The sequence below is a fragment of the Alternaria arbusti genome (genome assembly GCF_024043155.1).
Source record: "Alternaria arbusti strain BMP 1465 chromosome Unknown scaffold_2, whole genome shotgun sequence".
Classification (NCBI taxonomy): domain Eukaryota; kingdom Fungi; phylum Ascomycota; class Dothideomycetes; order Pleosporales; family Pleosporaceae; genus Alternaria; species Alternaria arbusti.
Genome location: NW_026249942.1, coordinates 1,914,931 through 1,941,848, shown reverse-complemented (window position 1 = coordinate 1,941,848; position 26,918 = coordinate 1,914,931). Strand labels below are relative to the sequence as shown.

At 53.4% G+C, this 26,918-nt stretch overlaps 10 protein-coding genes across 10 annotated transcripts; 6 read left to right on the top strand and 4 right to left on the bottom strand.

Moving 5' to 3' along the window:
* Positions 1–1,510: 1,510 nt before the first annotated feature.
* J4E86_002251 (uncharacterized protein) lies at positions 1,511–5,713 on the bottom strand (the record flags this gene model as incomplete). Its single annotated transcript, XM_051442811.1, has 2 exons — positions 1,511–5,356; positions 5,402–5,713. 2 exons carry the CDS (start codon positions 5,711–5,713, stop codon positions 1,511–1,513), a joined length of 4,158 nt encoding a protein of 1,385 aa, XP_051306399.1.
* Positions 5,714–6,200: 487 nt separating this feature from the next.
* Positions 6,201–7,219, top strand: J4E86_002250 (uncharacterized protein; the record flags this gene model as incomplete). The annotated part of the gene is made up of 3 exons (XM_051442810.1): positions 6,201–6,309; positions 6,368–6,646; positions 6,723–7,219. The coding sequence occupies 3 exons, from the start codon at positions 6,201–6,203 to the stop codon at positions 7,217–7,219; spliced, it is 885 nt and encodes a 294-aa protein (XP_051306398.1).
* A 231-nt stretch (positions 7,220–7,450) lies between these two features.
* On the bottom strand, positions 7,451–9,445 carry J4E86_002249 (uncharacterized protein; the record flags this gene model as incomplete). Its single annotated transcript, XM_051442809.1, has 7 exons — positions 7,451–8,272; positions 8,349–8,479; positions 8,621–8,918; positions 8,969–9,016; positions 9,067–9,174; positions 9,232–9,267; positions 9,320–9,445. 7 exons carry the CDS (start codon positions 9,443–9,445, stop codon positions 7,451–7,453), a joined length of 1,569 nt encoding a protein of 522 aa, XP_051306397.1.
* Positions 9,446–10,185: 740 nt separating this feature from the next.
* Positions 10,186–11,097, top strand: J4E86_002248 (uncharacterized protein; the record flags this gene model as incomplete). Its single annotated transcript, XM_051442808.1, has 3 exons — positions 10,186–10,257; positions 10,317–10,753; positions 10,806–11,097. 3 exons carry the CDS (start codon positions 10,186–10,188, stop codon positions 11,095–11,097), a joined length of 801 nt encoding a protein of 266 aa, XP_051306396.1.
* Positions 11,098–13,604: 2,507 nt separating this feature from the next.
* Positions 13,605–15,457, bottom strand: J4E86_002247 (uncharacterized protein; the record flags this gene model as incomplete). The annotated part of the gene is made up of 7 exons (XM_051442807.1): positions 13,605–14,216; positions 14,275–14,620; positions 14,673–14,833; positions 14,882–15,101; positions 15,151–15,213; positions 15,264–15,357; positions 15,409–15,457. 7 exons carry the CDS (start codon positions 15,455–15,457, stop codon positions 13,605–13,607), a joined length of 1,545 nt encoding a protein of 514 aa, XP_051306395.1.
* Positions 15,458–16,765: 1,308 nt separating this feature from the next.
* J4E86_002246 (uncharacterized protein) lies at positions 16,766–17,851 on the top strand (the record flags this gene model as incomplete). Its single annotated transcript, XM_051442806.1, has 2 exons — positions 16,766–16,998; positions 17,056–17,851. 2 exons carry the CDS (start codon positions 16,766–16,768, stop codon positions 17,849–17,851), a joined length of 1,029 nt encoding a protein of 342 aa, XP_051306394.1.
* Positions 17,852–19,074: 1,223 nt separating this feature from the next.
* Positions 19,075–19,926, bottom strand: J4E86_002245 (uncharacterized protein; the record flags this gene model as incomplete). Its single annotated transcript, XM_051442805.1, has 2 exons — positions 19,075–19,712; positions 19,845–19,926. The coding sequence occupies 2 exons, from the start codon at positions 19,924–19,926 to the stop codon at positions 19,075–19,077; spliced, it is 720 nt and encodes a 239-aa protein (XP_051306393.1).
* A 284-nt stretch (positions 19,927–20,210) lies between these two features.
* J4E86_002244 (uncharacterized protein) lies at positions 20,211–22,212 on the top strand (the record flags this gene model as incomplete). The annotated part of the gene is made up of 6 exons (XM_051442804.1): positions 20,211–20,214; positions 20,325–20,378; positions 20,430–20,474; positions 20,599–20,691; positions 20,741–21,025; positions 21,077–22,212. The coding sequence occupies 6 exons, from the start codon at positions 20,211–20,213 to the stop codon at positions 22,210–22,212; spliced, it is 1,617 nt and encodes a 538-aa protein (XP_051306392.1).
* A 703-nt stretch (positions 22,213–22,915) lies between these two features.
* J4E86_002243 (uncharacterized protein) lies at positions 22,916–23,764 on the top strand (the record flags this gene model as incomplete). Its single annotated transcript, XM_051442803.1, has 3 exons — positions 22,916–23,069; positions 23,122–23,327; positions 23,381–23,764. 3 exons carry the CDS (start codon positions 22,916–22,918, stop codon positions 23,762–23,764), a joined length of 744 nt encoding a protein of 247 aa, XP_051306391.1.
* Positions 23,765–24,280: 516 nt separating this feature from the next.
* J4E86_002242 (uncharacterized protein) lies at positions 24,281–25,531 on the top strand (the record flags this gene model as incomplete). Its single annotated transcript, XM_051442802.1, has 1 exon — positions 24,281–25,531. One exon carries the CDS (start codon positions 24,281–24,283, stop codon positions 25,529–25,531), a length of 1,251 nt encoding a protein of 416 aa, XP_051306390.1.
* Between the last annotated feature and the right edge of the window lie 1,387 nt (positions 25,532–26,918).

The following is a 26,918-nucleotide window of genomic DNA, read 5'->3' as shown; positions in this document are numbered from 1 at the left end:
AATGGCTGCTCGGTATCCTTAGTCACGACATCGCTGGATCCACCTATAAGCGCAAATAGACGGTCACGGCCGTCCCGACATTTTTTGTCGCGGAACCCAAGCATCATGGTGAGTATGTGAAACCGAGTACCGTCAACTCTGCACATAGCAGGCTGACCATCCGGTAGCTTGAAGACCTCTGTTTGAAACGACTCCCAGCTATCGTGACAGTACCAAGTGTCATGCTTCTTGAGGTGTATGCTGGTGCGATTCGCATTCAAACGTTCTTGAAGCACCTAAATCATGTAAGCTAGATGCGGTGATCTCGACTGCACGTCTGTAATGTACGTGCCAATCTTCGTGTGAACCAGTTACTTGTCGGATATTTGTCCGGTTCCACAGTGCCTAGAAAGATATGCACCCTCTGTGCGTTGTAATATATGTCCCTCATTTTCTGCACTTGCTTGCCTCGCTCGACCGCATCATCCTGATTGATACAAATGCCATCGATCCAGTAGCGGTGGTGGTAGCTGGTATCTTCTGGTAATGAGGCGATTCGCCAAAGAATTTCATGGAGACTAGGCTTCACCTTAAGATGGCTTTTTCCACCGTCACAAAAGATCTGATGGTTTTGCGATTGGTCTCCCCAGACGTACGAGACAGCTTCGTAGGTGTCCTTCGCTTCGCTTAAGAGACAGTGCTCGATGTCGCACTCGATAACGTTGTTGGTGGCGTTGGATGTATGAATTTTAACGACTCTGATCTCGTCATTTAAATCGTTGAGAGGAGAATACACGTAGGGGGTGCGCAACGCGATTTCGATTTGCGCTTGGGTGTAACTTTGGGTCGGTCCGTCATTGGAGCCGTTACTGGCCATGGCCGCTCATCTGATTCAGGATCGCGTCGTACGCTGTCAGCTTTTTGTAGCTGGAATGGGAAGAAAGGACTGCGTGCTACTCCAGGCAGTCCTGAAAGGCAGGATAACCCAGTACCATGTCGGGACTGTGCCACATGACGGCTATGCTGCGATCGGCGCTTGAAAGAACAGGCGCAGCAGTCGCATCCTTCGCACAGGTGATTGCGAACGTCATCGTTCTGGTATTCGCGCATCCAACATTCCGAGGCTTAGGCAGTACATGATCAATCAATCAGGCGGTCACTGATTGGAGTGGTAACAAGTCGTTGGCTAGGCCCCAGGAAGACGACAGTATGTTGACACAGCACGGATTAAAACGGCAGCATGACTGTAAGTGACAGCTACTATGATGCTAGGCGGTATTCTTTTCGACGTGAGTGTGTGAGTGTAGGATGTCGAGGAAGCGACATCCGTGACCTTCACCCCGCGCTAACCCTTGCTTCTGTTGATAATTGGCAACTGCAGGTCGTAAAAGGAAGGAGGACCCAACAAGCCCTCCAGTCTATTTTGCAGCCAAATTTGTACCGGAGCAATGGGTTCGTTCCTTTGTACCGCTAGTCTAAGGCGGACCGTAGCCTCTGATCTAACAGTCCCGTCTAGTAAGGTAGTAAGCGTCTAAGCGTCTAATCCATCCCTCTCAACCATCCGTCTAACGACGTCAATAACCTCGCTCTGCCTATCACTAACTCCCATCCCCGGTTCCTTGACCATACTCTCCAGCACGCCATCCAACATGCCCCTCAACCGACTAACCAACACACCAATCCTTGCCCAACCCCTCAGCCTAATCCACTCATCAACGACCAGTCCCCTACCCAGCGTATCGACCTTGATCTCTCCAGCGAACAACAGCAGACTGTATGCGTTGAATGGCGTGATGTCCCTAATGAAGACTTTACTTGTAGCCATCTTGTTGAAGTACGCAATGAAAGAAGCGTTGTGTGGGAAGGTCTGACTGGCGAAGAGGGTAGATGACGGGTGAACAAAGACGCGTCCGTTTTCTTGGTTGAAGTACTTAATTTCGCGAGCCGAGGGATCAAGCTCAACGGCTCCAGCTATGCCTGCTGCGAACTTCTTGTCGGGGAGCTGGATGCGTGCGATCTGTGGGTTGAAGGACCCGGCTATCAGAGCACGCAACAGCGCATCGTTTGCATTGTGTTTGTTATAGTACGAGTGTGTGGAAGGATTGGCGGAGGAGTAGTGTGTCGGAATGAAAGAAATCTCCTTGAGAGACGACAGGTACTGGGTGCGATTGGACGCGATGTCGAACATGGTTTGGGGGTTCAGTCGGTTCTCTTGACACCAGAAGCGGAGGTCTCGTGTCGATGTCCCTTTACTGCGCAATGCAGACCATTGTTCGTATGCTCGAAGGTCTACAAGAAGGTCTCCCTGGTTGTTAGAGAAGGAAGCGCGGAGACGATCGAACTCATTTCGGGTCTCTTGATCTCGCTCTCGTGGCGATATGAACGGGCTGCGAGCCGTGAGAACAGACGCGATCGTCAGTACAGCTTCAAGACAGCCAAACGTCGCGCCATATACTAGAAGCTTGCCCAGTCGGAGATCCGCGGGAATCATGGACATGTGTCGGCCAAGTGCAGTGAGTTCATCGTCTGTGATGGCACCCATCTGTGAGAGCAATTGGATCGCTCCCTCTACCGCTGTACTCTCTGGCGGTGTGAGCGCTGAAGCAAGGAAGTCTGTAACGTCCTGAACCCCCATTGCCTTGATAGACAGACACATTTGCTCAAGTGGCACACGGCGAATCTCCGGATCCGGTCGCTCCATCATCTTGGCTTCAGCGTTGCGTGTGTACAGCTTGTAGCAGTCGCCTGCTCGGACACGCCCCGCCCGACCTCGTCGTTGTTTACATGCCGCCCTCGAAGCCCAGGTTTCAGCAAGACGAACCATGTTGTTTTGCGGGTCGTAGCTTGTCTCCTTGACCCTACCCGTGTCGATGACAGCGACGATATCCTCGATAGTGATCGACGTTTCTGCGACGTTGGTACACGCGATGACCTTACGCTTTCCATGGGGAGCAGGAGGGAACACACGCTTTTGCTCGACTGGCATGAGTGATGCATGTAGAGGCAATGCATGGAGGTTAGCGAACTGGCTGAGCGCTTGGAGCGTACGATCAATCTCCATAGTACCAGGTAGGAAGATAAGTATACCTCCATCCTTTGTACCGAGCTGGCGGTCAATGTGACGAACAGTCTCCGCGATGAGGTCGTAGTTGATGCCGAATCCGATACTCCGGAGATTTGCTGAGAACGATTTGTCCTCGGAAGCATCTTCGTCACCCATACCATATCCCTTGAACCCGGTGAAATGTACGACATCGTCGACATAGTAGTCCGTCACAGGATGAGTGCGACCCTCAATTTCGACACGGCCTACGGGTCCGACCTCTTTGAAGTAGGCTTCAAAAACAGCAGCATCGAGAGTGGCACTCATCAAGATGACCTTGAGATCTTGCCGCTTTCGTAAGATCTGGCGCAAAAGAACGAGCAAAAAGTCCGTGTCCAAGCTACGCTCGTGAACCTCGTCGACGACAACGTGACTGACATCGGCCAGGGCAGCAACGACATCGTCGGCATTGCCACCCGACGTTTGAAGACGTCTTAAAAGTACACCAGTCGTTACAAACGTGATCTTAGTAACTCCTGGCTTCTGTTTAGATTCTCCGCGGATAGTGTACCCAATCTCGTCGCCGACCTGAGAGCATCGCTCATCGGCCACACGATCAGCAAGACCAAGTGCAGAGATCCTGCGTGGCTGGGTACAGATGATGTTCGCAACAGCTCCAAGCTGTCGCTGTATAAGATCATCGAGGACGAACTGCACCGATTGAGTCGATTTTCCCGATCCAGTCTCACCTGAGATGATAGTGACCTTACAGTGGTTAACGGTGCGGACAATCTCATCCCTCAACCTCCACGCGGGTAGTGACTGCCGAGCGTTCATCATCTTCTGCTGAGCTGGAGATCCTTGCTTAGCCTGCCAATCCGACAATATTCTTTGGCTAGTAGGTGTGGCGGGTGTCCAGTCGATAGGCCTTCTGGGTCGTCCCTTTGCTCTTCGTTTTTGACTTTGCTGTTCCGACGAGTGATCTGCTGCTGCGAGGCCAGACGAAACATCGGTCAATCTTCCTGGGTTCTGGAAGATATCACCAGCGTTCGTTTGGATCCAGTCTACGATATCGTATACCATAGGCATGCCAATGAAGTTGGCTTCAGCGTGGAGAAGCGCTTGGCGAATGATGCTCAAACGGATATATGCTGGGATGGCCGCCTCGAACGTGATGATAGGCACGACCGCGGGGTAAGGACCAAAAGGCTTCCTAACCTGTAGTATGAGCCGCTTTCCTTGTTGCTTAACGTCTAGCTCTATGCGACAAGATTCGGGCGCAGGGCGCGAAAACAGACCGTCGTATATTGCCTCAAGTGATGACATCTCCACCTCCCACGGATCGTCCTCTGAAGACGTCTCAGGCTCCCCATTGCTCAGCGAGAGATCTTCCAGGTCTTGTACTAGGCTAATGTCGTCCTCATCTGGTCGGAGCAGACGAGCTTGTAGCAAAGCTGCGGCCCTTCTTTCATCACTGCCTTGGGTATCGTATGCTTCTTCGCAAAGGTCCATAGAGTATCCGGCTGCAGCAAGGCGCTTCACAGCACCCTCACGCTTGAGGTTAGAGCTAGCCATACTGACGCCAGCAAAGTAGCCTTCTGGTAGCGACCACGATGGTAGGTCGTCTTCAGGTACATGAATCAGAAGCCATTCAATAATTTCCTCGCGATCTTTGCAAATATCGGCGGCCTCCTCGACGTGGCTTCTCCGAAAGCCAAGATTCGCGATTTCCTCGACTAGTCGGTTCTTTATAGACGGCGCCATCTCAATGCCGTTCGGGTTCCATAGTGCGTCCCGGCGGATAAGACGCTCGGCTTCTTTGCGTGTTCTCTTCCCGAGTTCGATCTTGGGCACTCTCTCCCATCCCTTGAGCAAGTTCCGGCTAGGAGCTGGACCGTTAGAGCTTGGCATGGCGGCACCTGGCTGTTGGTTGTGGGCTTTCTGCGCCTCTTCCTGCTGCTTCTGTCTCTTCTCACGCGCCTTTGCTGCTGCCTCCCTCGCCTTCTCCCTTTCAGCGAAACCAAAGAAGGGGTCCGCCTCATACATCCATCCTTTGCCTTCTTGTTCATCCCTCTTCTTGAGCTCCATGAATTGTCCCTTCCAAAGGTCTTTGTACGTGGGCGGAAGCATGGTGTGGAGGTTCTTCCCGCTGGCGACTCGGAAGAGAGTATAGGCGGCGGCAAAGTTGCGCGCTTCGACGGCAGTAGGCTGATGGGCTTGTTCTTCGAGCTCCGACGGGATCTTGATGGGAGGTAGGGTGGTGGTCTGTCGTGTCTTCTGGTTCATCTTGGACAGTACCACAGCGTAGGCAAAATGCTGGTCGCCATCTTTCCGCTGCTGTAATTAGAAATGACCTGCTACTACGGCGCGGCTACTTACGATACGATAGTCAGGCTTGCTCCACTGCTGTTTCTGGAAGTGTTCCGACAGGAGGTTGACCGGGAGCTTTCCTGTCCACGATGCGCCTGCAATCAGGGTTCTTGTATCTGGCTTCTTAGGACCATCCTCAGCAGCTCCAGCAGCGGACTTCCCTTTGCCCTTACTCTCGCTCTGGGCAGCATCTCCGCCAGAACTCTCGCCCTTCTTCTTCTTGGGTTTGCCGTCACCGAACACAATGAATGATGTATCCTCCTCAGGAGGCACAGTCTTCTTGGCGGGCTTGCCGCGGGGAGGGTGAGCGTTCTTGGGCATCGTGCGCGATGTGGATAGTGTAGTTGAATATCCCAGATTCCATAGAAGTATACTCAGGAAGAAAGAGTGGAGGTATGATAATGTGATTTGTTCGTGGGCGGTGAGAAGGGCGCAGTCGCTAATGAAAGGGCTCAACCACCGGGATCAAGATTGCACCACCCTTCAGCGAGTCCAAAGAGGAAAGAAGCACCTATGATGGCAGCCATCGCGAGTTCCTGGCGCTTTCACTCGAACGCGATGCGCAATCCGAAATTCCGATGATTGCAGGGATGCCTCGGTACGCTTGGACCCACTCCGAGCCTCATCGTCATCGTTGCTTCACGAAACCCTCACGAAGCATTCACGAGTATCGATGCGCCCACTGGCCCCAAGCTGGATAGCAACCCGATTATTTCGAGCCCCTATCATACAAACCTCGAACAAGCATACGAGATCTTTTCGCAAACCCAAACGCGACAACAAATCGACAATGACCGGCCGCCCAAACATGACGGATACCCACGATGCCATTACGGACAAAGAGATAGCAGGCAGGGAGACGGCAAATCAAGCTCAACCCGCAATCGACCCTGCCTCTTCGAAGCGCCCCAATGCATGTACGTCTCATCGCATGCCTTCAACAATCTCAACGCGCAACCTTAACTCACGGTGCAGTCACAGAACTCATGACGCAGTCGAAGAAACCAAAATCACCCATCGTTTCCGCCGCAGACGGCCCCAGTACGACACAGAAGGCTTCCAAGACAGCGAAGCGCTGGGATGGACGGAACGGGCTAGGCGTCTATATCGAGAGCCCGGAGACGAACCCTGAGAACAAGATACTGGAATACGACGATGACTTTGTCGTAATAACCGACAAGTACCCCAAGGCGAGTTATGTGCCCATGGTGTTGGATAAACTAAGGAGAACTAGCGCGCTGACAACCAACAAGTGTACATCTTCTGCTCATCCCGCGGAAACAGGTCTACTACAATCAGCACCCACTCCAAGCTCTTTCCACAGACCCAGCCTTCCTCGCCGAAGTACGAAAACGCGCCGTCCGTCTCAAAGAACTCGCCGCGTACGAACTCCGACGTCAATATGGCGACTTCAGCGCTTCAGATAAACCATACAATGAGGCTTTTGAGGCAATGATGAGCTCTCCTGACCCGCCACCTCCACCCGAGGAGCGCGCAGCACTGCTCCCACCCGGCCGCGACTGGTCTAAAGATATCGTAGTAGGCGTACATACCCATCCCTCGATGAACCATCTACATATACATATCTTCAGTCGGGACATGCATTCAGACTGGATGAAGCACAAGAAACACTATTTGAGCTTCAACAGTAGTTTCCTGGTTCAATTAGACGAGTTCCCTCTAGAAGAAGATAGTAAGAGGTTTTCTCCCGGAGATTGGCCTAGTTGGGACATGAAGTGTTGGCGATGTGGGAAGAACTTTAAGAATAAGTTTGCGGCATTGAAACAACACCTCAATGAAGAGTTTGACGAGTGGAAAAGGGAATGAATATGGCACTTTTGGCCTTGAACATCATGCCCGAATTGAATATATTTTGACCCTGAAGCCTACATTGCATCACAAGTTTGCGAAGCTTCGTTGTTGACACCAATGTAGACTGCGGGGTGCTCATGAGTGGCCACTTGATTCAGGGTACATTTAAACTTGCTAATGTCTGAGATTCTATCGAGCCTTCTTCCACCTGGCGACTTAGTCACACAAACCTCCGTACTCCCCCATCTAGCGAACAACCAGGGTTTTGACCACGTTGGTGTCGATATCATGCAAGCTCGCTGGGAACTTGCAAGACTCGCCGAAAATACAGCTCTTCGTGCCCTTGGCGTGGTGAATCTTGTTGGGCGGTGCTGGGCAGCGGTGGCCATAGATACACCTAATATCCTGACAAACACTGCCGTTGCTGCAAGGTGCCATGCGGGCGACAAGACGGAGGGTAGCCAACTCGTCGCTGGTAGGTTTGTACGCATGGAGATGGGTGCATTTAGTGTCGTAGGGGCATTCGGCTCGAAGGAAATGAACGTTGCACAATTTGATCTTCTTCATGCGGTCCACCTCAGCCTTATCGTAGTCCTTACACGGCGGATCGACGCGTTGGCCGGCGCGGTTACGTGCGATGACTTCTTCACGGTTCGCGGGCTTGTACACGGGGGTCTCTGTAACGGGTGGCGGCGGAGCAGCGGCCTTAGCGGCCCAGTTCAGCAACGGCGCTGGTGGGTCTGGCTTGAGTGCTGGGAACGTACTGTCCGAAGCCAGTGTTGATGTGGAAGGCGTTCTAGGCAAAGTCATCATTGCCGCTCGGTTTGGCAAAGGACTATCCATGATCGGGGACTTTGATGGGGCTGGGAACCGGCTTGGGAGACCTGTCGAAGCTACAGACGCCTTAGAACTATCGTTCGAGTCGATCCTGCCCGGAACAAATGCTGGTGGAAGGCCGTTGGCGTATGTACTGGCGGCGTATGTAGGTCCAGATCCCCAAACTACGAGCTTGGTCTCCCTGAAGAGACCTGGAAACTTCTTCGTTTGGTACGGCAGGCCGACGAGTTCCTACAGAGAGGTGAGGTTAGCGTCCGGGCTGTACGAGTGTTCGTGGATTCATGGCTCGCGCGAGTCAGTCACGTACCTTCTCAAATGGAACACCCTCAAGGAGAACCACCTTGTTTGTCACCTGAAGGCGATCGGAGCACTGCTCAAGCGTTCGCGCGTAGCCATTATCGTGTGAGCACCCGAAGAAGATCCGACGGCAATGATAATCTTGGGAGTATAATTTGAATAATTCTAAGATTGTCAGTACGGTCAGAAGCCTACATGGACGTCTAGACTCGGAAATAGCTTAGGATAGTGGGTTTTGTGGAATACATGGGGCTGGAGATGTAGTAGGACAGTGGTACTCACCGATGATCTTCTCGTCAGCGCGATCTTTTCCCGCACCGACGTCGATAAAGTCGAACAATGTCTTTCCCCGCGTGAATCCACGCACGAAGCCCTCGAACTCGATGATGTCTTCATAAACCCCCCTGCGTACGAGCACGTCGCCCAGCCCCCGAACGTTCGCATAGATGCGGCAGGCGATGCGGTAACCGAATGGGATATCTTGGCACTCATTCTCGATATACTCGTGGATATCGGCGAACAATTGGACAGCAGCCCGGCGGCCACCTTGCTCTCCTTCGCGGAGGAAGTCGTCGCTAAACTGGTATGTAGTCAGCAAAATGCACTCAACTCGCAGTACGTGAAGCTCACAATCATGCCGTCGCCGTCAATCAGTACCATAACAAATGGATTCTCAGCCTGTCACGTCCAAGTCAGCTCCAAAGCGATGTGTGGCTGGATGGGATTACCATATTCCGCTGCAGGTTCCGGTGCGACCTCTCGTATTGCTGCTTCTCATTTTGCCATGCGAGGATCCAGTTGCGATCGCGGTCGCGTTCGGTGGCCAACATCTGGTACTGTAGCGTACGAAATTAGTACATGCCCCACACGTCTTTCGCACAGTCAGAGCTTACCTGTTGGTGCATATATTCATACCGATTTTTCATTTCCTGTTGCGCGTCAGTCACGACTGCGTGATAGTGACAGTGGCAGTGCACGTACGGTCATGAACTTGGCCTTTTCTTCCTCGTACAGCTGGAATTGCTCGAAGCGTCTGGTAAAGTCTGCTAAATCCGCGTCGGAGGGGCCCGGTGAAGCCAGGCCAAGGCCGCTGAGCGAAGGTGACATATCGCAAAGGGCGCAGGCGATCGGCGAACAGGTGTGTGACTGAATAATAGAGAATCGAATGGCTGCGATTTACGTGTATGAGAGAAGGCAGAAAGAAAGCAGGTGCAGGAGGGTCGAGCGCTCTTTCTGCGGTTAGTAGAGATTTTTCAAGCCCGAATAGGAAACCGTAAGTGAAGGTGAGTTATTGCGGTGACATTAACTATCACTGGGCAGTGAAGACGGCCAGTCTGGCTTTTAACGGTATGCAGCCATGCGCAATGCCGGCGGGCAGCCACTCCAAGGCGGTGTATATGCAATTAGCAAACTGCAGAACCATGGGTGCCGCTGGGTTTGAAATAGAAGGAGCGACATTTGCGGCGTGGATGCCATGTACAACGCGATATGGCGCGTACCAGGGAACAGTCTATACTTGGAAGGGGCCAGCCACAGAGAGTGTCAAGCGATAGCTCATCTTGACGCAAGGATGATAGAAATAAAATGACCTAGAAGTCTACATTGCGCTCAGGTTTTGCGACATTTCATGTTCATAATGATGTAGGCTGCAGTGCACCTGTTCACCATCTTCGTTGTAGGGGAGGAGGTGGAGAGACGGTGTCGCGGCTCTAGTTCCGTCCTCCGACGCCAAGAGGCAGCTGCGCCCGGACGTCACTTCCCAGAAGCCACGTTCGAATTACCCCATCTGTTCCCACACGCCGTCCCTCCTCCTCTCATCCCTCTCCCCGTCTTGTGTCGTCTTCATCATGGTCAATTGGAAGTTTTCATCTCTGCTCCTGCTCTCTCTCCGAGCTCTCGGCACCTATGCTGAGCCCGCGGTAAGCTCCAAACTTTCTGACGCAGCATGACATCAGATGGCTAACGGTCGCGTCTCCAGGCTGAGAAGGTGCAACAAGCAGTAGACGAGCCGCAAACGCCCAACCTCAACGTCGCCGTTTCCGTCTCTTTCCCCCAGTCTGAGATCTTCGGCGTCAAGCTCGTCAACGGCCAGGCCACCCAGGCGCGTCTGTCCGTGGTCAACAATGAGCCAACCCCCGTCGGCGTCACCATTGTTGGTGGCTCGTTGATCCAGGAGATCAAGGGAGAATCTCAGGTCCTTCGCAACCTCACTCGCCAGCGCTACTCCATCCAGATCCCCGCTGGCGCCAACGAGACGATTCCCTACAGCTTCACGACGGAGATGCACCCCCAGAATCTCCGCCTCCAGCTCGTGACTGTGCTGAAGGACAGCAAGAACAACCTCATCACCGTCCCTGTCTACAACGAGACTGTCAGCATTGTTGAGGCGCCCACTAGCTTCTTCGACCCCCAGATGTACGTAGCAATCCACCACTCAGCCTGGACACATGTACTTACTTCTCTCTAGCATCTTCCTGTACCTCGTCCTCCTTGGCGCGTTCGGTGGAACCGTGTACTTCATCTACAACACCTGGATCTCCACCTTCTTCCCGCAGAAGAAGGGCCGCGGCAAGGGTGGCGAGCGTGCTAAGGCGTCTTCGGGCCAGAGCAAGAAGGTCGACCCCGCCGACCAGGTTGCCGTCGTTGGTGCTGATGGTCCTGCTGTCACTTCCGGCGCAAAGGCCTACGATGAGAGCTGGATCCCTGCCTCGCACCTTCAGCGCCCCGAAGCCAAGCGCGTCCGCAGCGGCCGAGCTTAGATCCCCTGAACTCGACTTTGAATTCTTTGGGACAATTGGATAATACGAACGGCATGTCAGCATGCGTGTTGTGTGGATATGCTTGCATGTTCGGATACCTGGGCGCAGTTGTGCGCTGCAAGATACGTTAATGCTGCGGATGCAGAAGGCTTGGATAATGAGTTGGATGTACTATATCGCGACGTCTAAAAGTTGGCCGACCTTGTACGATGTGAAAAGAAATGTCATTTCTCTGACTACGACTTGCCAGACATCCGCCTGAACGTGCTGTCGTGGATGCAGCCTTGGAACACCGTTACACCGCAACAATGACGAACTGGGCTCACATGTCGGGCTGATTTCTCAATACCCGCGGAGTATGGCTTCTCGCATGCATTGCTTTGCAGTTACACCCGCAGTATACGTGTGTACTACGCATATATATTCACGCTAGTGCAAGCCGCAAAAGAAACGTTGTAGAGCAGAGCATGTATTACACCGTTCGCTGAGGTTACCTGTGATCCATCAGCTGCCCCGCATCGCGATCTCCATGCCAGTGTCGTACATGCCATCTAAACTTACTCCGCTCAAAACAACATCTCTCGTATCCAGACTCACGGGAGATCCTCCGACGTCGGCGATCTACCTCGCGTCGTATCTTTCATCTCAGGCTAAAACTTGTCCAAACATTCGGTGGAAGCATGCTAGAAGCTCTGTGGCCGTCAAACCAGACGCCGTTGCTTCGCCCTAGCCAGTGTTCGCGGAGGCCCACCCCGCACTTTAGGCTCCGTGCATGACGTGTCGCAGCCTCCCATCTCCAAACAAGCACACACACGAGCACCATACAAAGTTCAAACACGCACCAACTACCATCACACGCCTCGGCACCTTGGCTGCTTCTCGAATTGTGTAGGTGTGTAAGCTGCAAGTACAATGCGCAATGCGATGCGCCTCTCGGCCCTTTTTTGCTTTTCCGGGCGTTTGGGGGGTGGAGGTGGAGGGTCGGCTCGCGCAAACTGGGGGAAAAGACAAATTGCTCAAAGCACCGTAGTCGCACACGGAAAACCCACCCGGGGTAACGGGAGCTAGATGAGCTGGACGCAACCCACGATCGCGTGCATGTCGTTTAGTCTGCGTTGATCGTAGTCGTCTCCTTTGGAACGAGAATTATCCGCCGATTGGGTCCGGATCCGCATGTGCAAGACGTGATGCTCACGATGCCGTGGGGTGATCATGGCTCGAAACGGGAAGGGCTTCACATGTCACGGCGCGGGCGGGTTTGGGGGGCACGCGCGCTAGAGGCTTGCGTGGATGGGCGAGTTGCTTGTGACTCCGAGGGTAGAGAGTTAGTGTGGGTCTAGTTGGGTGAGTCAATTTGAATTCGTGGATGGATATAAGATGAGTGGTTGCTGCTCTTGCTACGCTTTTGCTTATAACAGACATTTCATCAGCTGAGAAGAGACATCCAACATCCGGTTATTACACATCGTACCATCGTATCGACGACATCAAACAACAAGCCCTGCTCTTATTACCACCGAACGATCACCACGTTTCATCCTCGAGCATTCCACATCAGACCAACAAGACAGCTCGCATACACTATCACAATGCCGCCAGTCAGCCAATTCCCACCTGCGCGCGTCTTCCTCAAGAACGCAACCTCATCATCTCCATCATCCATCAACATCTCGACATCACGACGAGCCAGCCTGACATCACCACTAAGCCCTAGATACGCTACTTCGTCAGCCTCGAATTCGTCGCAGTCCATGGCACAGATGTTGTCACAAAGACCAGGGGCTAGAGAGATGGAGGGCGGTGCGAGACGAGTGACGAACTGAAGCATCGAGCTACTATTCAATTTCAGCGAATGACGCTCGCCTCACATACCACTCCAAGGACGTCACAGTCAACAGCAGGTCGCTTGCTCTTGTCTAGTAGACGGGTCTTGATGCGACATGAACGCCGAGACGCGAAGACCTGTGCCACCATATCGCGCCGTCAGGAGTGACGACGCAGAGCGCAGAGAACCGCTTGGATGTATCGCAAGACCAAAATTATCATGTAAGAACTTGCACCAAGCGCGGGACGCATGTGCTCACTCACGAAATGATCGTGGGATGTTTGGTACAGGGCATTACAAACGTTGTCAACGGCGTTTAGGAGTGGTTACATTATATTTAGATTCACGATACCAAAGAACTCTCTTCAAATACAAAAGTTAAATTACTACATCTCGTCGCCTCTGAGTAGCCGGATATGTCCACGTGTACAAGTTAAACAGTGCAGGACGCGTTCAGAGTCACGACGTCTAATCCCACAATCTGCAGCTTCTTTTGCAAGCAACCCAACGCGAACCAGTCTGCCCTAGTAGCACAAGTATATCAATTCTCAACATATACACGATGCATGTGCGACAATTCCATTCTATAACGACTGTGTGTATTCATGAAACTACATATGTCATCACCATCCCTTTGAACTTATGCCTTGTCGTCGCAGTAGGAGGCGCGCGGCCCAAGCTCTCAGCCAGAGATCTTCTTACCAAATGAGCTCCGCGCCACCAAACTCCTGAACCTCTTACCAAACACATACGCCGGAATGGTAAGCGCACAGATTCCCAGGTTGATGACGGTGATTCCGTCGAACACTGCGCGTGGTCCGATGTTGGCCATGATGCCGTTCGCGTAGGTTGTTGCGATGAAGGTGAACACTGCTTTTGTGAAGTTGATGGTGACGAAAGCCTGGTTTGCATCTTTGGGGTGGCAGTCAATGACGTAGGTCAGACTGGCTGTCGACGCGAACGGCACGGAGAGCGAGTGAATGGACATGAATACCAAGGGCCAAACGATGGGGTAGCCAGCAGAAGTGCTCATACCAAAGCCGAGGAAGCCAATTGTGGCGAAGATGACGGCAGGTACCATCAGAGTCAGGCGGAATTCCGGCTCGAAGACACCCTTGTTGCGGCGGGCCATGAACTTCGCGAGAGCATCGGCTGTCCAGCCGGACAGGGGCGAGCCGATAAGTGCGACAACGAGGAGAGGTAGGTTGGTAAGACCGACTTGTGCTGGATTCAGCGAGTACGGTGGCGCGGAGAAGATGTTGACGGAGAGGACGGAGATGGTGAGGAGCCAGGTCTAGAAAGGAAGAGAAAATCAGTGGATGTCTCGCGCAAAGCTCTTGGGGTTCACTCACAAAGTAAGACCCATAGACGATAGTGCTGAATAGCACTGCCGGGAATGCTATGAGTGGCACAGGCTTCCACGCGTTCTTCCAGAATGACTCTTGTGACAAGCGGCCACGGAAGAGCGCTAGCTGGCTGCGGTATGGCTCTCTCTCCTCTTCGAGCTCGAAAACAGAAGAAACGGACTTGTGCTTCTCACTGACGGCAAGCTTGTCCGTAGTAGGTCGGGCGCCATAGTAGGTGGTCTCGACGACGAAAAAGTACATGCCGAAGAGGATCGGAATGAAGATCAGTGCAGAGATACCGAACGTTGCCTCGAAAGAAACGTTCTGAATAATAGCGCCGGCGATTGTTTGGCTAAGACTGGGTCAGTATGCAGATGCGATGAACTGGGTGGAGAGGAATTTACCCGAGAAGCACACCAGAGGCTAGCATGCAGCCCCAAACTGCGATCCTAGTACCTCTTTGATGGACAAAGTACATGTCGGATACTGCGGAGGTGACAAGTGTCTCGAGGGGTGCTGATGCAATACCTTGCACGACTCGCATGACAGCGAGAGAGACGAAGGACTGCACTTCGTTAACGAAGACCGGTGTAGCTCATCTCTCGATACACACCCTGGTGAAGAATCCCCACACGTTCGTTGCAAGAAGGATCACGGTGGAAATGATGAAGAAGGGTCGCTTGCCCCAGATGTTCGCTCCAGCAGCCGTGAAGAACGTGGTGAAACCGATCCAAAAGGCGAGAAATCCAATGATCAAACTGGAAACCATATCGATGCTGACGTTGTACTTCATGGCGATGAGTGGAAGTGCGGGTGTCACCATGGGTCCAAGACTGGCGGAGACTCAGCTTGTGGGAACAATGGAGTGTCTTCGATGCTTACGCTGTTGTGACACCGGAACTGAAAGCGAGCAGAATCATGATGCATTCCTTCCTTTTCGGTGACCTGTCGCGCGTGAGACAATGTATCGTGACGGGGATTTCATTATTTCTTACCAGTTAAGCGGATCGTTGGGACTATCCGAAGGCTGCGGCTGCAGGATAACATCGCCATCGCGCTTGACGTCGCTAAAGTCAACCTTTGAGTCTACTGAACAGGGATTAGTGACATCGTGTTACTATTCTGACGGATGTATCCTACGGGCAGGTTCAGAGTCGTTGATGGTAGATGTTCCCGGAGGAGCTGCCATATGGCGGTCTTCTAGAATTCCGAAACCCATCTTGGTGGTACCTAGGTCTGCGAACGTGAAAGAGAAAGAATGGTAACGGGAATGGAAGGAATGTAGTTGACTGCCGGCAGTCTTTCGAACGCACTGCGTTGAGAAGGAGTAATTAAAATGTATAATGAATGAAGCAGCAGCAGTAGGACAGCGAGGCCAGCTCTGAATGATGAGTGCCTTGGGCCAACCTCTCTTATGACCGCATTGCGATAGGGCTCGAGGCATCAAGGGTAGCCTGATACTAACGAAACTACGCTGAAGCGTTTGAGACAGAGCGATATTCCAACCATGCTCGTCGATCGACGCCTTGCATGGGCTTGACTGCCGAAGCCTGACCAGGGCTAGCCGAACGCGACGTCCAACGCAACGTGTTTCAGTATGGCGGAACTTCCCAGAGATATATACGCCCCAGCGAAAGCAAAATCCGCGGTCATAGAGAACCCCAGTGTCCGAAAATACACGGAGATCATGCCTGACTGGCAGCATATCTATCGATGCAGCCGGCGATAGTTGGTTGTGGACGCGTCTCAGCCACTACCAGTTGCTTTGGACATTGACATCTGCCAAGACACCATCACAAGCATATCCACGCGGTGATGTGATGACATGGTGCGCCACAGTGCTGTCTTGTTGAGGCCGTTTTATGTTATCGGGAGGTGGAGGTAGACAGGTAGATCCGATGGCGCGTGTGGTGCCTGACCCTGGAACAGATGATACGATCGTTGGCATGTTGCGCGTTGGGTGCGAATGCGCACATCTTCTGTAAGCATTGCGACGACTCTCAGTAATCCAGGCTGCCTTCTGTGACTGTTGTCAGCATAGCATACGCGTTCATGCGCGAATGTAGAGCGCTCTTCACGTTTCGCTTCAACTGCCGAAGACAAGACGCGTGATGATCGCGTGTCCAATGCGCGACATGGTATGCATGAAAGTCGCGTCGATCATGCCGGACAGGAAGCTTAATAGATGTGCGATGGGCGTTGTACGATGTCGATGTTGATGGAAGGCCGACTGCGACAAAGTCGGCAACCCGTGGAGCTGATCGCCCTTGACCAATTTCGGTATGGTGCCCGACGTCATCGCCATCGTGGGGCAGCGACATGTACCCCGCGACGGGTCATGGCGTAGATGCTATTGGAAGAAACTACTATTTCCTCCACTACAATTGCCATTTAGCCGCAGTACAGCCGTTACTGGGACTACATATCTCAAGGGAAGTGAGCTGTACAAGATCTTCCAGGAACTCCTGTGCCGTCAACTTGCGGAATATTCATCAAGATGTCTATCGGCGTAGCTATCATCGGAAGCGGCATCTTCGCCAAAGAAGAACACTTGCCCGCCATTCAAGACACCCCGTCATTGAGCCTGAAAGCAGTTTACTCGCGATCACTCAAGTCGGCGAAGGCTCTATCCGAGAAGCTGTCCGACGTCGAACTCTACAGCGATGACCAGGATGGCAAGAAGTTCGAAGACCTACTCAAGAGGGATGATGTGGAGGGCGTAGTCATCGCGTACGTATACTGCTTGACAAAGTGCAGAGCATAACTTGCTAACATATCGCAACTCAGACTACCGATCCTCGCTCAACCTGACTACATCAAGAAAGCGCTCGCAGCTGGCAAACATGTCTTTGCGGAGAAGCCCATCGCGAAGGATCTAGCGACCGCCCGCGAACTGCTCACATGGACACAAGACTCCTCCAACACCTCTGCAGTCTATACTGTAGCCGAAAACTTCCGCTTCATCGACTCCTACGTCTGGGGTTCTGAGCAGGTTGCTTCCCTGGGCCGCATCCTTACCTTCCGCGTACGTGTTGCCGCAATGGTATCGGCGGGCAGCAAGTACTACGAGACGGAATGGCGCAAGAAGCCGGATCACCAGGGCGGCTTCGTGCTTGACGGCGGCGTGCACTTCGTAGCGGCGACGCGTCTTCTGCTACAAGGTGGCGGCCGAAAGATCAAGAAGGTCAGCGCATTCACCGCGCAGCTTCAGAAGCACCTTCCACCTGTCGACACACTCAACGCCACTATGCAGCTGGACAACGATGCTTCTGGTACTCTATCCATTTGCTTTGGCACCACCGACACTGGCTCTGAGTACCTGGTTGCCTGCGAGAAGGGCACAGTTCACGTCGCTCGCGGCAAGGTCACTATCACCAGGGATGGCAAAGACCCAGAGACGAAGGAGTTCCCGGATGAGGGCAACGGCGTGAGCCAAGAGATCAAGGCTTGGGCGAAGAGTTTGGAGCAGGGAAAGAGGAATGAGATGCAGAGCCCTGAGGAGGCGCTGAAGGATCTAGAAATCTTAGAGAGTTGTTTGAAGAGTGGAGAGCAGGGCGGTAAGCCAATTGACGTCAAGCAGTAGAGTACGTCGCGTTAGCTATGTGCACATGACGCAAAGAGTAAATTCAAAAGTAAAGCTTCTCTGCATTGATATTAAGTCTCTTGCAAATTGCTGTCTCTATAAAGCAAGTCCTTCTTAGCCATCTTACACCTCTTGTTCTTTCTCTAGCTTTTGCGCAACGCAAATGTATGTAGGGAATGCTAGATTCTATGCATCTAAGTAAAATATACCTAAAGAGTAAAAAGTAGAACATAGTGAAAAACATTGCAAAAAAGAGCAAAAAAGCATCTTCTATCCGAAGATAGAAGACGACGTCTAACCATGGCTGATTTTTCGTTTCTGGACATTGTTGTCTGTTGTATCCTTCAAGGGTCCACATGTTCCTAAAGGCAGACTAGGGAATCGAACAAGGCATCTTGGGTGAGTTGGGTCTGGACCGATTAACCATTCGGAAGCCGTTAATATTGTGGTTGCGGGCTCCTGTCTTTGGTCGTTCCTCTCGAACTTCAGCCAAGGCGGCTTGTTGATGGAAGATTGGGGATTTAAGTGCTATATATTGGGGAGATGGTGTGGAGTGTGGGGTGGGACCTGAGGTGAAGTGAAGGCGGGTTTGGAGGCGAGCGCGTGGGTGCCTGGTGAGAGCGCTGCGTGCGCGGGCGTGCGCGTTTGCATTTGGAGTGTTTGTTGTGCGATGGCGGAGGGTCGGGGCGCCGGTGGGAAGCGAGAGTGATGGTGGTGAGAGTGATGACGAGCTCAGAGGAGGCGGCGGCAGTGCTTGATGGCCGTTCTTCAGAACGAAGGTCTATCGCTGCTGAGAAGCCTCGAGCAAAGCGGAGGCTACGCTGGGTATTCAAGAAGTAATGGTAATGCGTAGCTACTGCGGAGGTACTAAACGTCAGCTATGAGGCCGTCGACATGTAGGGACTCGCTCGTAGCGAGACTTGGAGCTGTGATGGACTTCCATACTCGAGCCACAACTTGAAGACGTTGAGTTTGCACAATGAAGGAGCGGAATGAGATGGTCAAGCGCACATGTATAGATAATACTGAGGGTTAAGAGAAGAAGGGGGACGATGGGTGAGACAAGTATTTGGTGAAATGATGATAACAACGAGCAAGATCATCAGTTGCGCAATGGGAAAGAAAGATTAGAGGAATTCACCAAGAAAGAAAAATGAAATATATCTTACACAACGCATTCCAGGTGTCACGTCTACGATGTGCACCACTAGAAAGTCATCCTCTCACTTATTGGTTTGTTCCTGCTGTTGCATTTCCTTCATCTTCCGCTGCATCTCCAACTCAAACGCTTGCTTCTTCAATACATCAATCTTGTCGTCAATTACCGCAATCTGGGCCTCGACCCGAAGAAGCTTTTCCTGCATCATGTTCTCGTAGTCGTCATCGGTCAAGACTTGCATAGGACTCCACTTGCTCTTTGCAATCTTTTGCATAAAGTTCTCCTTGGGCTTGGCTTCACCTCTCGCTCTTTCCTGGATTTCGCTGGAGTTTTTGGCGTCGAGGTAATTGTACCCATGTTGTCCTGCCCAGCCGAACAGAGTGAACATGATGGTACCAGGGATGACATTTCGAGGGCCGCGAAAGAGGAGGCCGAGGTTGAATCCAGTGAGTCCACCAGCAAGGGCTGACGCGCGAACCTTGTCAGACGTGGTTGGGTTAAGGTCGGTGCGAGGATAGACGGGCGCCCCGCGAGTGAGGTTCCACCAGTTGAGTAAGCCAGCGTGGTTGAGGACTGACGTGCGGATGCCCCAGAACGTGCTGCCAATGGCGAACCATTGCGCTCCTGAAACGATGGAGAAGAGAACCGGAGTTTGCGTGCGGATAGTACCGTAGAAGGCACCAATCACGGTACCAGGAATGGCTGGACCAGGTTAGGCAAAATTCATGAGGTGAGAAAAAGCTGACAAGACAACGATTATGCAGAAGTGAGATGGAAGCGCACGACTACAGTGAAGCGAGACTACGTGGAGTGGTGAAAAGATCATGTGCGTACCTGAGGCTCCACCAATATAGAGTGCTTGCCGGGCAACCTCGAGGGGCTGCGTGACCTGGTCTGGGTCATGTTTGGCTTTCATCGCTCTTTCATGGGGGCTGAAGGTCGTGGACCAGACTCGGGTAATGACAATGCAAGGTTCGCCGCCGTTGGAAAAGCAAAGGCGCTGACTAAGCGAGGCCCAACGAACGCACAGCCTGAGCTTAAGATTTCCGTTCGGGAAAGTCTCAAGAACTCACCCCACACACGCTTCAACCACAGACCCCGCAACCACCAAGACCACACCCGAGAGCAAGAGACCGCTCTCCAGACCCGAATCAGACAGCGCGCCGGAACCACTCGCGCACAGTCTGCCAAACCGCAATCATGGGTACGTCGCCGTGGTGCGCACGCAAATTGCAGGCGTCACTCGAGCCGGCTTTTTTGCCCCGCTCTGTACCGCGCCCAAAACAAGAAGCCATGGCTGACGATGTGTTGTAGCGCCCAAGAAGAAGCAACAGACCATGGGCCTGGGAGAATTCCTAAATGACCAATGTACGCCCCGCCTACCTGCCCTCGAGGGCGCAGAAGACTGACATGTAGCAGCGCTAGGATCATGGGCCGACGAAATGGAGGACGCGCCAATGCCTGGTGAGTGACACGCATTCTGCCTAGGGAGTGGCCAGATGTACTAACGTTTGCAGGAGCCGGTAATACACCCCACCAACTGTCGCAGCGCGAACATGCACATGACGGAAGACTGACACATTTTTAGGTGCCGGTAGAAGCTCTGGCTATGGAGGCGACAGGCCTACCTTTGGCTCTGGCGGCGGCAGCGGCTTCGGTGCTGACCGCGCTGGCAGCTACGGTGAGGAGAGCATACTTCAACGCATTCGCATATACTAACAACTCCCCAGCCGACCGTGGATTCGCAACTCGCGAGGCGCTCCCCATGCCCTCCAAGCCCCCGTACACCGCCCACCTGGGCAACCTCTCCTTCGATGCCACCGAGGGCGACGTGACCGACTTCTTCGCCGACTGCGAGGTGACCAACGTGCGCATCGTCGAGGACAAACTGGACCGAAAGCCCAAGGGTTTCGGCTACGTCGAATTTGGCAGCGTCGATGGACTGAAGAAGGCGCTTGACCTGTCTGGCACATCTTTCCAGGGCAGGAATATCCGTGTCAGCGTCGCTGAACCCCGTACGTCATGTGCCTACAGGATGCACCCAAACAATTACTGACAAGTCACAGCCAAGGACCGCGAAGAAGCCCGCGTCATCACAGACTGGACTCGAAAGGGACCCCTCCCTGATCTACCTGGCCAGCGCAGCAGCTCCGGACGCGGCGGCGGCTTCGGCTCGGGCCGTGACCGCGCTTTCGACGCAGGATCCGACGCCGGCAGCGAGCGTGGTGAGCGTCGCCGCCCACCTCCATTCGAGAGCGACGGAAAGCCCCGCGACTTTGGCAACTGGGAGCGCCGAGGACCCCTTTCGCCATCCGCTGCACCTCCCCCCAGCGAAGGCGGCCGCACTCGGGGTGGCTTCGAAGGAGGTCCCCGCGAGGGCCGCCGACAGTCCCCCGCCTGGGGCGAGGGTCAAGGCACTGAAGGCTCTCGTGGGCCCCGCCGTGAGTTCCAGGAGCGACCGCAATTTGAGAGGCAGCCTACTGCGGCAGACAATGACAACCAGTGGCGATCCAAGATGCGCCCCGATGCGCCTATCAAGTCGCCAACATCCACACCCGACGCTAGCACGCCATCATCACCGGCACCGCAGGCCGCTGCACCCGCCGGCCGCCCTCGCTTGAACCTGGCCAAGCGAACCGTCTCTGAGGCTCAACCAGCTCAAGACGCGTCCACTCCTTCGGACAAGCCCAACCCATTCGGTGCCGCCCGACCCATCGACACCGCTGCTCGTGAGAAAGAGATCGAGGAGAAGAGGCAACTTGCTTTGCGCCAGAAGAAGGAAGCCGATGACAAGGCGCGCGAGGAGAAGAAGGCCAAGGAAGCCGCAGACAAGCCAGCGCCCAAAGACTCAGCACAGCCAACGCCGACAAAGAAGGAGGAGAATGATAGCGAGGAGAAGCCCAAGTCCAACTTCGAGATCCTCCAACGGGTGGACGAGGGTAACTCTGCCGGCCAGGATGAGGACGCCGAGGGAGAGATTGTACACGACAAGGACGTTAAGCCACAAGAAGTCACTCGCGACCCACCGAAGGCTGAGCAAGGCTCATGGAGGCGGAAGTCCAGCACAGCTCCTGCACCTGAAGGCACTACTACTGAGGCCATGGACGACGATGGCTGGAGCACTGTCACCAAGGCCACCAAGAACGTTAAGAACAACCGCCGAGGAGGCGGAGGTGCCCCGGCCCGCGCCATCGCGTCTTAGGTGGACGTATCAATATTGAGACTAGCCCCGATGCTGTATCTGGGATGAACGCAACGCATATCCGACGGCGTGGTGGCGTCCTTTGTGTTTCTGGCTTTGCTGTTTATCACAGCTGTTTTTGTTCGGCGGTTTTCCCATATTGTTGCATCACTGCACAATCATCGTCCTTTCGACAGCCCTGTTCATCCGAGCGCGATTTGCAAGGCGTCCGTGGCTGGACTTGGGACGTTTTACGAGCTTCTTTCTGCATGCCCCCTTACGATGCCGTTCCTTGGCGCTGCTCGTTTCCAAAAGTATCGGTCGTCTCCTAGACCTTCCACATCCGGTAAATATAGGATATGCCATATTTTCGATCATCTCCTCTCGCCATCAGTGTCTGTTGTCGTGGCCCAGCCAAGCTCTCTTTGATGGATCTGTATTAGGGAACTAGAGGGATGGTATGCACTGGCATGTATTAAGCTGCAACAAGAATTTCGAAAGTATCTACACTCCAATGTTTGACGCACGTTTGCGATAATGCGATCCATTACTGTGATGTGGATGTGGAGTTCGTGTGAGGGTCTGACAGGGGTGGGTCGTTGTCATGGGTTCAAGCATGCAGACCATGGTTCGATTTGGGACTATGAAATCTGTTCTTTGGTCGTCATCCTTCGCTGCCATAACTACAATATTCGAAGCTGGAAAACGAAACATCATCCACACTATGTCCGGCACTATTGTCATGGAGAAGATTCGGGGCCATGACGTCTCGGAAGAGATGATCGCTCAAGCGGCTGAGCTCTTTTCCTCTGACTATGGAATCTGGGGTCCTCTTGCTGAAGAGAAAATGGGCACATTTGGTAACTTCTGCAAGCCGGGTATGTACATTATTTTCTTTCTCTAATGAATGCAATGCTAATGCCCTTGTAGGACGCCCTGTGAAGATGTCAAAGAACCGTCTTCATGAGCAGTCTCTTGCTCCGGGAACTGACAGCGTTCTGGTGCGCGCTACGGTCGACGGCAAGCTTGCTGGACACGCTTTTGCAACTTTCTGGGACTACGAGGGTCGCAAAATTGGCTGGGTCACTCAACTATGTGTCGGTCGGGATTTCAGGCGCAACGGGCTGGCTACAAAGGTTTGTCTTCACACGAACTTTTGACTTTCGCCAGCATTCACTGACCCTTGCAGATCTTGTCTCATTTGCGCGAAAACAAACACGACCACAGTTTCGGAATCCTCTCATCTCATCCTGCTACTATCAGTGCTGCTCTGCGAGCCTTCGGACATGGGATCGAGAAGGTGGATTTGAGCGGGATCAAAGAGCTTGTACCCGGCATCATGAAGTCCTCCCCAGTTCCTTACGTCAAGATGGCTAGACCTACGGGCTCCTTATTTGATCAGGGCGATCAGACAGGTGCTGTTTGCTGCGCTGACACTGCATTCTGGGTTGATCATGCTGAGCCCCTGGCTGCGTTGAATGCCATCAAGGAGGATGGAATCAAGTGGCCGTTTGGAGACTTGCCTGACGGCTGCGAGTTCTTGGTCTTTGTCAGTAGATCTTCTGTTGCATGATGCTGCAGTCTACAACGACACACCATGCCGAAGACCTGATGGACGCCAGGGTAATGTAGGCTTCTGGGCTATCGATACAGTAGCAGACTGCTCCGATTGCGCCCGTTGTAGCAGGCTAGGAGGAAGAAAACCGCTAAAAATGTCTGGTCCTTTCCCTTGCATGTGGTGCAGCGATGCTAACGTCTAGCTGATCGCCGTTGACGTGCCGCGAACAGGGTTCACGACGCAGGATCCCGGTACGTGCGCCACAATACGTCAGATGTGCTCGGCCTGTGTCCAACTTCGATATCTTGCTTTGGCGGCGATCGCCTACGCTATCACTTTCTTTTTCGTGTCTTGCGATGCATATAGTGTTCCATTCCAATTAGTTGAGCTAGGAAATCGACGAGTCCATGGGTGTTGCCTCAACTCATCATCATACAAACCGAGCGGAAGCGTACCATAGACACGACGCGCGTTGTTAGAGGTTTGGCACATCTCATTCCTGAGCCCAAATAGAGAAGACATCTTCACACAATGGTGTCGAAGCCATCATCGCCGGGACCGAACGCGACACCCTCAACGCCAGCCAAGCAGGCACGATCCAGGAAGGCCGCTACTCCAAGCCAGACTGAACAGGGAAGAGCAGGGTCCGCAGGCGGAGTTGTCTTGCCAAAAGAGCCCGCTACAAAGGCTTCAGCATCCTCAGCAAAGAAGGCTGCGGCAACACCAAGCACAGATGACGTTACCGCACCGGCAGCGAAGACACCGAAAAAGAAACCCAGGAAGCTGAACAAGGAGCCCACATCAACATCTACAGATGCAGCAAAGCCTACGGCTACAAGTAAAACACCAGCAGATGTACCATCGCCCTCCGAACTCGAAGCGCTCAAGTCTCGTGTCAGAGGCTTGGAAGCCAAGGTAGAAGAGCTCTACAAAGCCGGTGCGATTCCCGACTCACGACCTGGCCGCTCCCCTCGCCGACGAGGAAAAGGGCGAAAAGCCTCGTCTACAGCGCAGATTCCCACGCTTAGTTCTACGGCCAATGAAAGCGATTCCCGGGTCCAGGAACTTGGCGACGACGAAGAGGAGGAAGCGGATGAAGAACTCGTGCGTCTCGAGGGCGAGTTGGAGGTGGCACGACAGGATCTAGAACACTTCAATCCTCGCAGCCAAGGAGCAAAAAGAGGCGGAACAGAATACGTCGAGGAGGTCGACAGGGACGCACCCGGAGCAACAGCAGGTACAGAGAGACAAGTAACCCTATCCGGAAGCTACCGCATCCCAATCCCCGCCAACGTCAACCTCGAAGACGTAAAGACGATAAAATCAGGCGTCTCCGCCGCCCAAAACGTAGCGCGTTCTTTCCTCGAGCAACGACGCGCCGCCGCTGCTGTACGCGCTACGGAGAACAACGCCTCTTCACCACAACAGCAGTCTAGCAGCAGAACTACCAAAGTCCCCGCTTCAAAATCTTCCTCTGCAACAACACCGAAGCCGAAGAGAAGCATGAGCTCGACTATGGAGGTTGCCGTTGATAACAGCGATGGAAAGCAGAGTTGGAGTGAGTGGATCGGTGGTTATAGTATGGCGATTACAAGGGCGGTTAGCAAGATTGAACACGAGGCTGCTGTTGAGGCGCAGAGGGGTGGTGGAAGTGCGGGTGCGAGTAGGCCTTCGGCAGGTGGAAGAAGGACGAGTGCGCCTACCTCTAAGAAAGCGGCTGGGAAGAGACCTGCTGCTAAGGCAACTTTGAGTGGAGAGCAGGTTCATGGACTGATGAGTTAGATGGTGGGGTAGATATCTTGTACGATATAGAGGTTTGAAGACTAGGTGCGGGTGTTTTGGCAGCATTGAAAAGCATAGGTGCAGTCGGAAGCGGTACCGCAAGCATGAAGAGTTCGTTTCATATGAGCACGGTAACACTGCGATACGGTACCCATTACCCTGATTCTTCATATCCTTACCACTCCTTCGCTTCGCTCATGAGCCCCTCCCTCTGCTTCTGCTGCCGCCTGTCCCACCTGCTCAGCCTCATTCCCAATCGGAGCGGGTGCAGCACCATGAGCACCGTCATCCACAATCTCTCGTTGCACAGAATCGGCGGGAGCGGCGTCTTCTGCTAGTACTTGTGTCGGTGGGCCTTCTGCAGCTGCAGGGTTAGCTGGAGGAAGATCTGCTGCTGGTGCTGCAGCAGCTTCTTCCGGCACCGGGTCTAAGGGCACCTCTCTCGGTGCTTCGTCACCTGCGGCAGCGGATCTATGGGAAGTCGAGGAATGACTGCTGTGGCTCTTTGTGCCACTACTCTTTGATGATGAGGATGACCTATAGGAGTGAGACCTGCCTGACTTCACGCTCTCTACCTTCTCTTTCGTGGCAGGTTTGCTTGCTTCAGCGGCAACGGCAACATGACGCGGAGGCTCAGAACTTCTACCGCTATCTCCTGTAAATTTCCTTGATCCATACTCGGTGCCTGCGTCTAGCCCGTGGAGAGCCATTCCAAACACTCCGCCCATTCTCCTTTGGGACTTCTGACTCTTCCAGCTAGCCGTGGTGATCGGTTTACCCTTCCCACCTGCGAGCCAGAAGAGCGTAGACGGAACACGCTGATGATCTCGTAGAGCCGAAGGTGAGCCGGCGCCGCCTCTAAGGCTGACAGTTGGAGGAAGTGTGACGGGCTGTATGGTGTGACTCGCTGAGACGGCGGGAGTATCGATAGAAGGGCCTGTGATGCGAGCAAAGATCGAGGCGAGACCGAACAGTGGTAAGTAGGAGAAGATCGAGCGTGACTGCGGGTATGTAGCTGCGAAACTTGCTGTGCGTGAGGTTGCTGGATTGGTAACGTCTCCGCCGCCAGATGTGGATCTGCCCGTTCGTGGTGTCTCTTGACATCCATCGCGTCTCGAGATACCTTTCGGAAGGCGAGATGTACCGTGTGCCCTCCTCAAAGCGCGTGCTACTTCGGCAATATTGGGAGTCCTCGCTGGCGGCAAGTAATCATCGCTACCTGAGTCAGTGTCATAACCATGACTATCACATGTAAGTAGCAGTTGCTTCATCGTCAGACCACAGCTTCGAGTATGAATGTTTTCGTCTCCTCCACTACCACCTCGCAATCTTGGCATTTCATCGTAAGCAGGACCCTCTTGGAAATCCGGTAGCTGGTCGTTTGTCT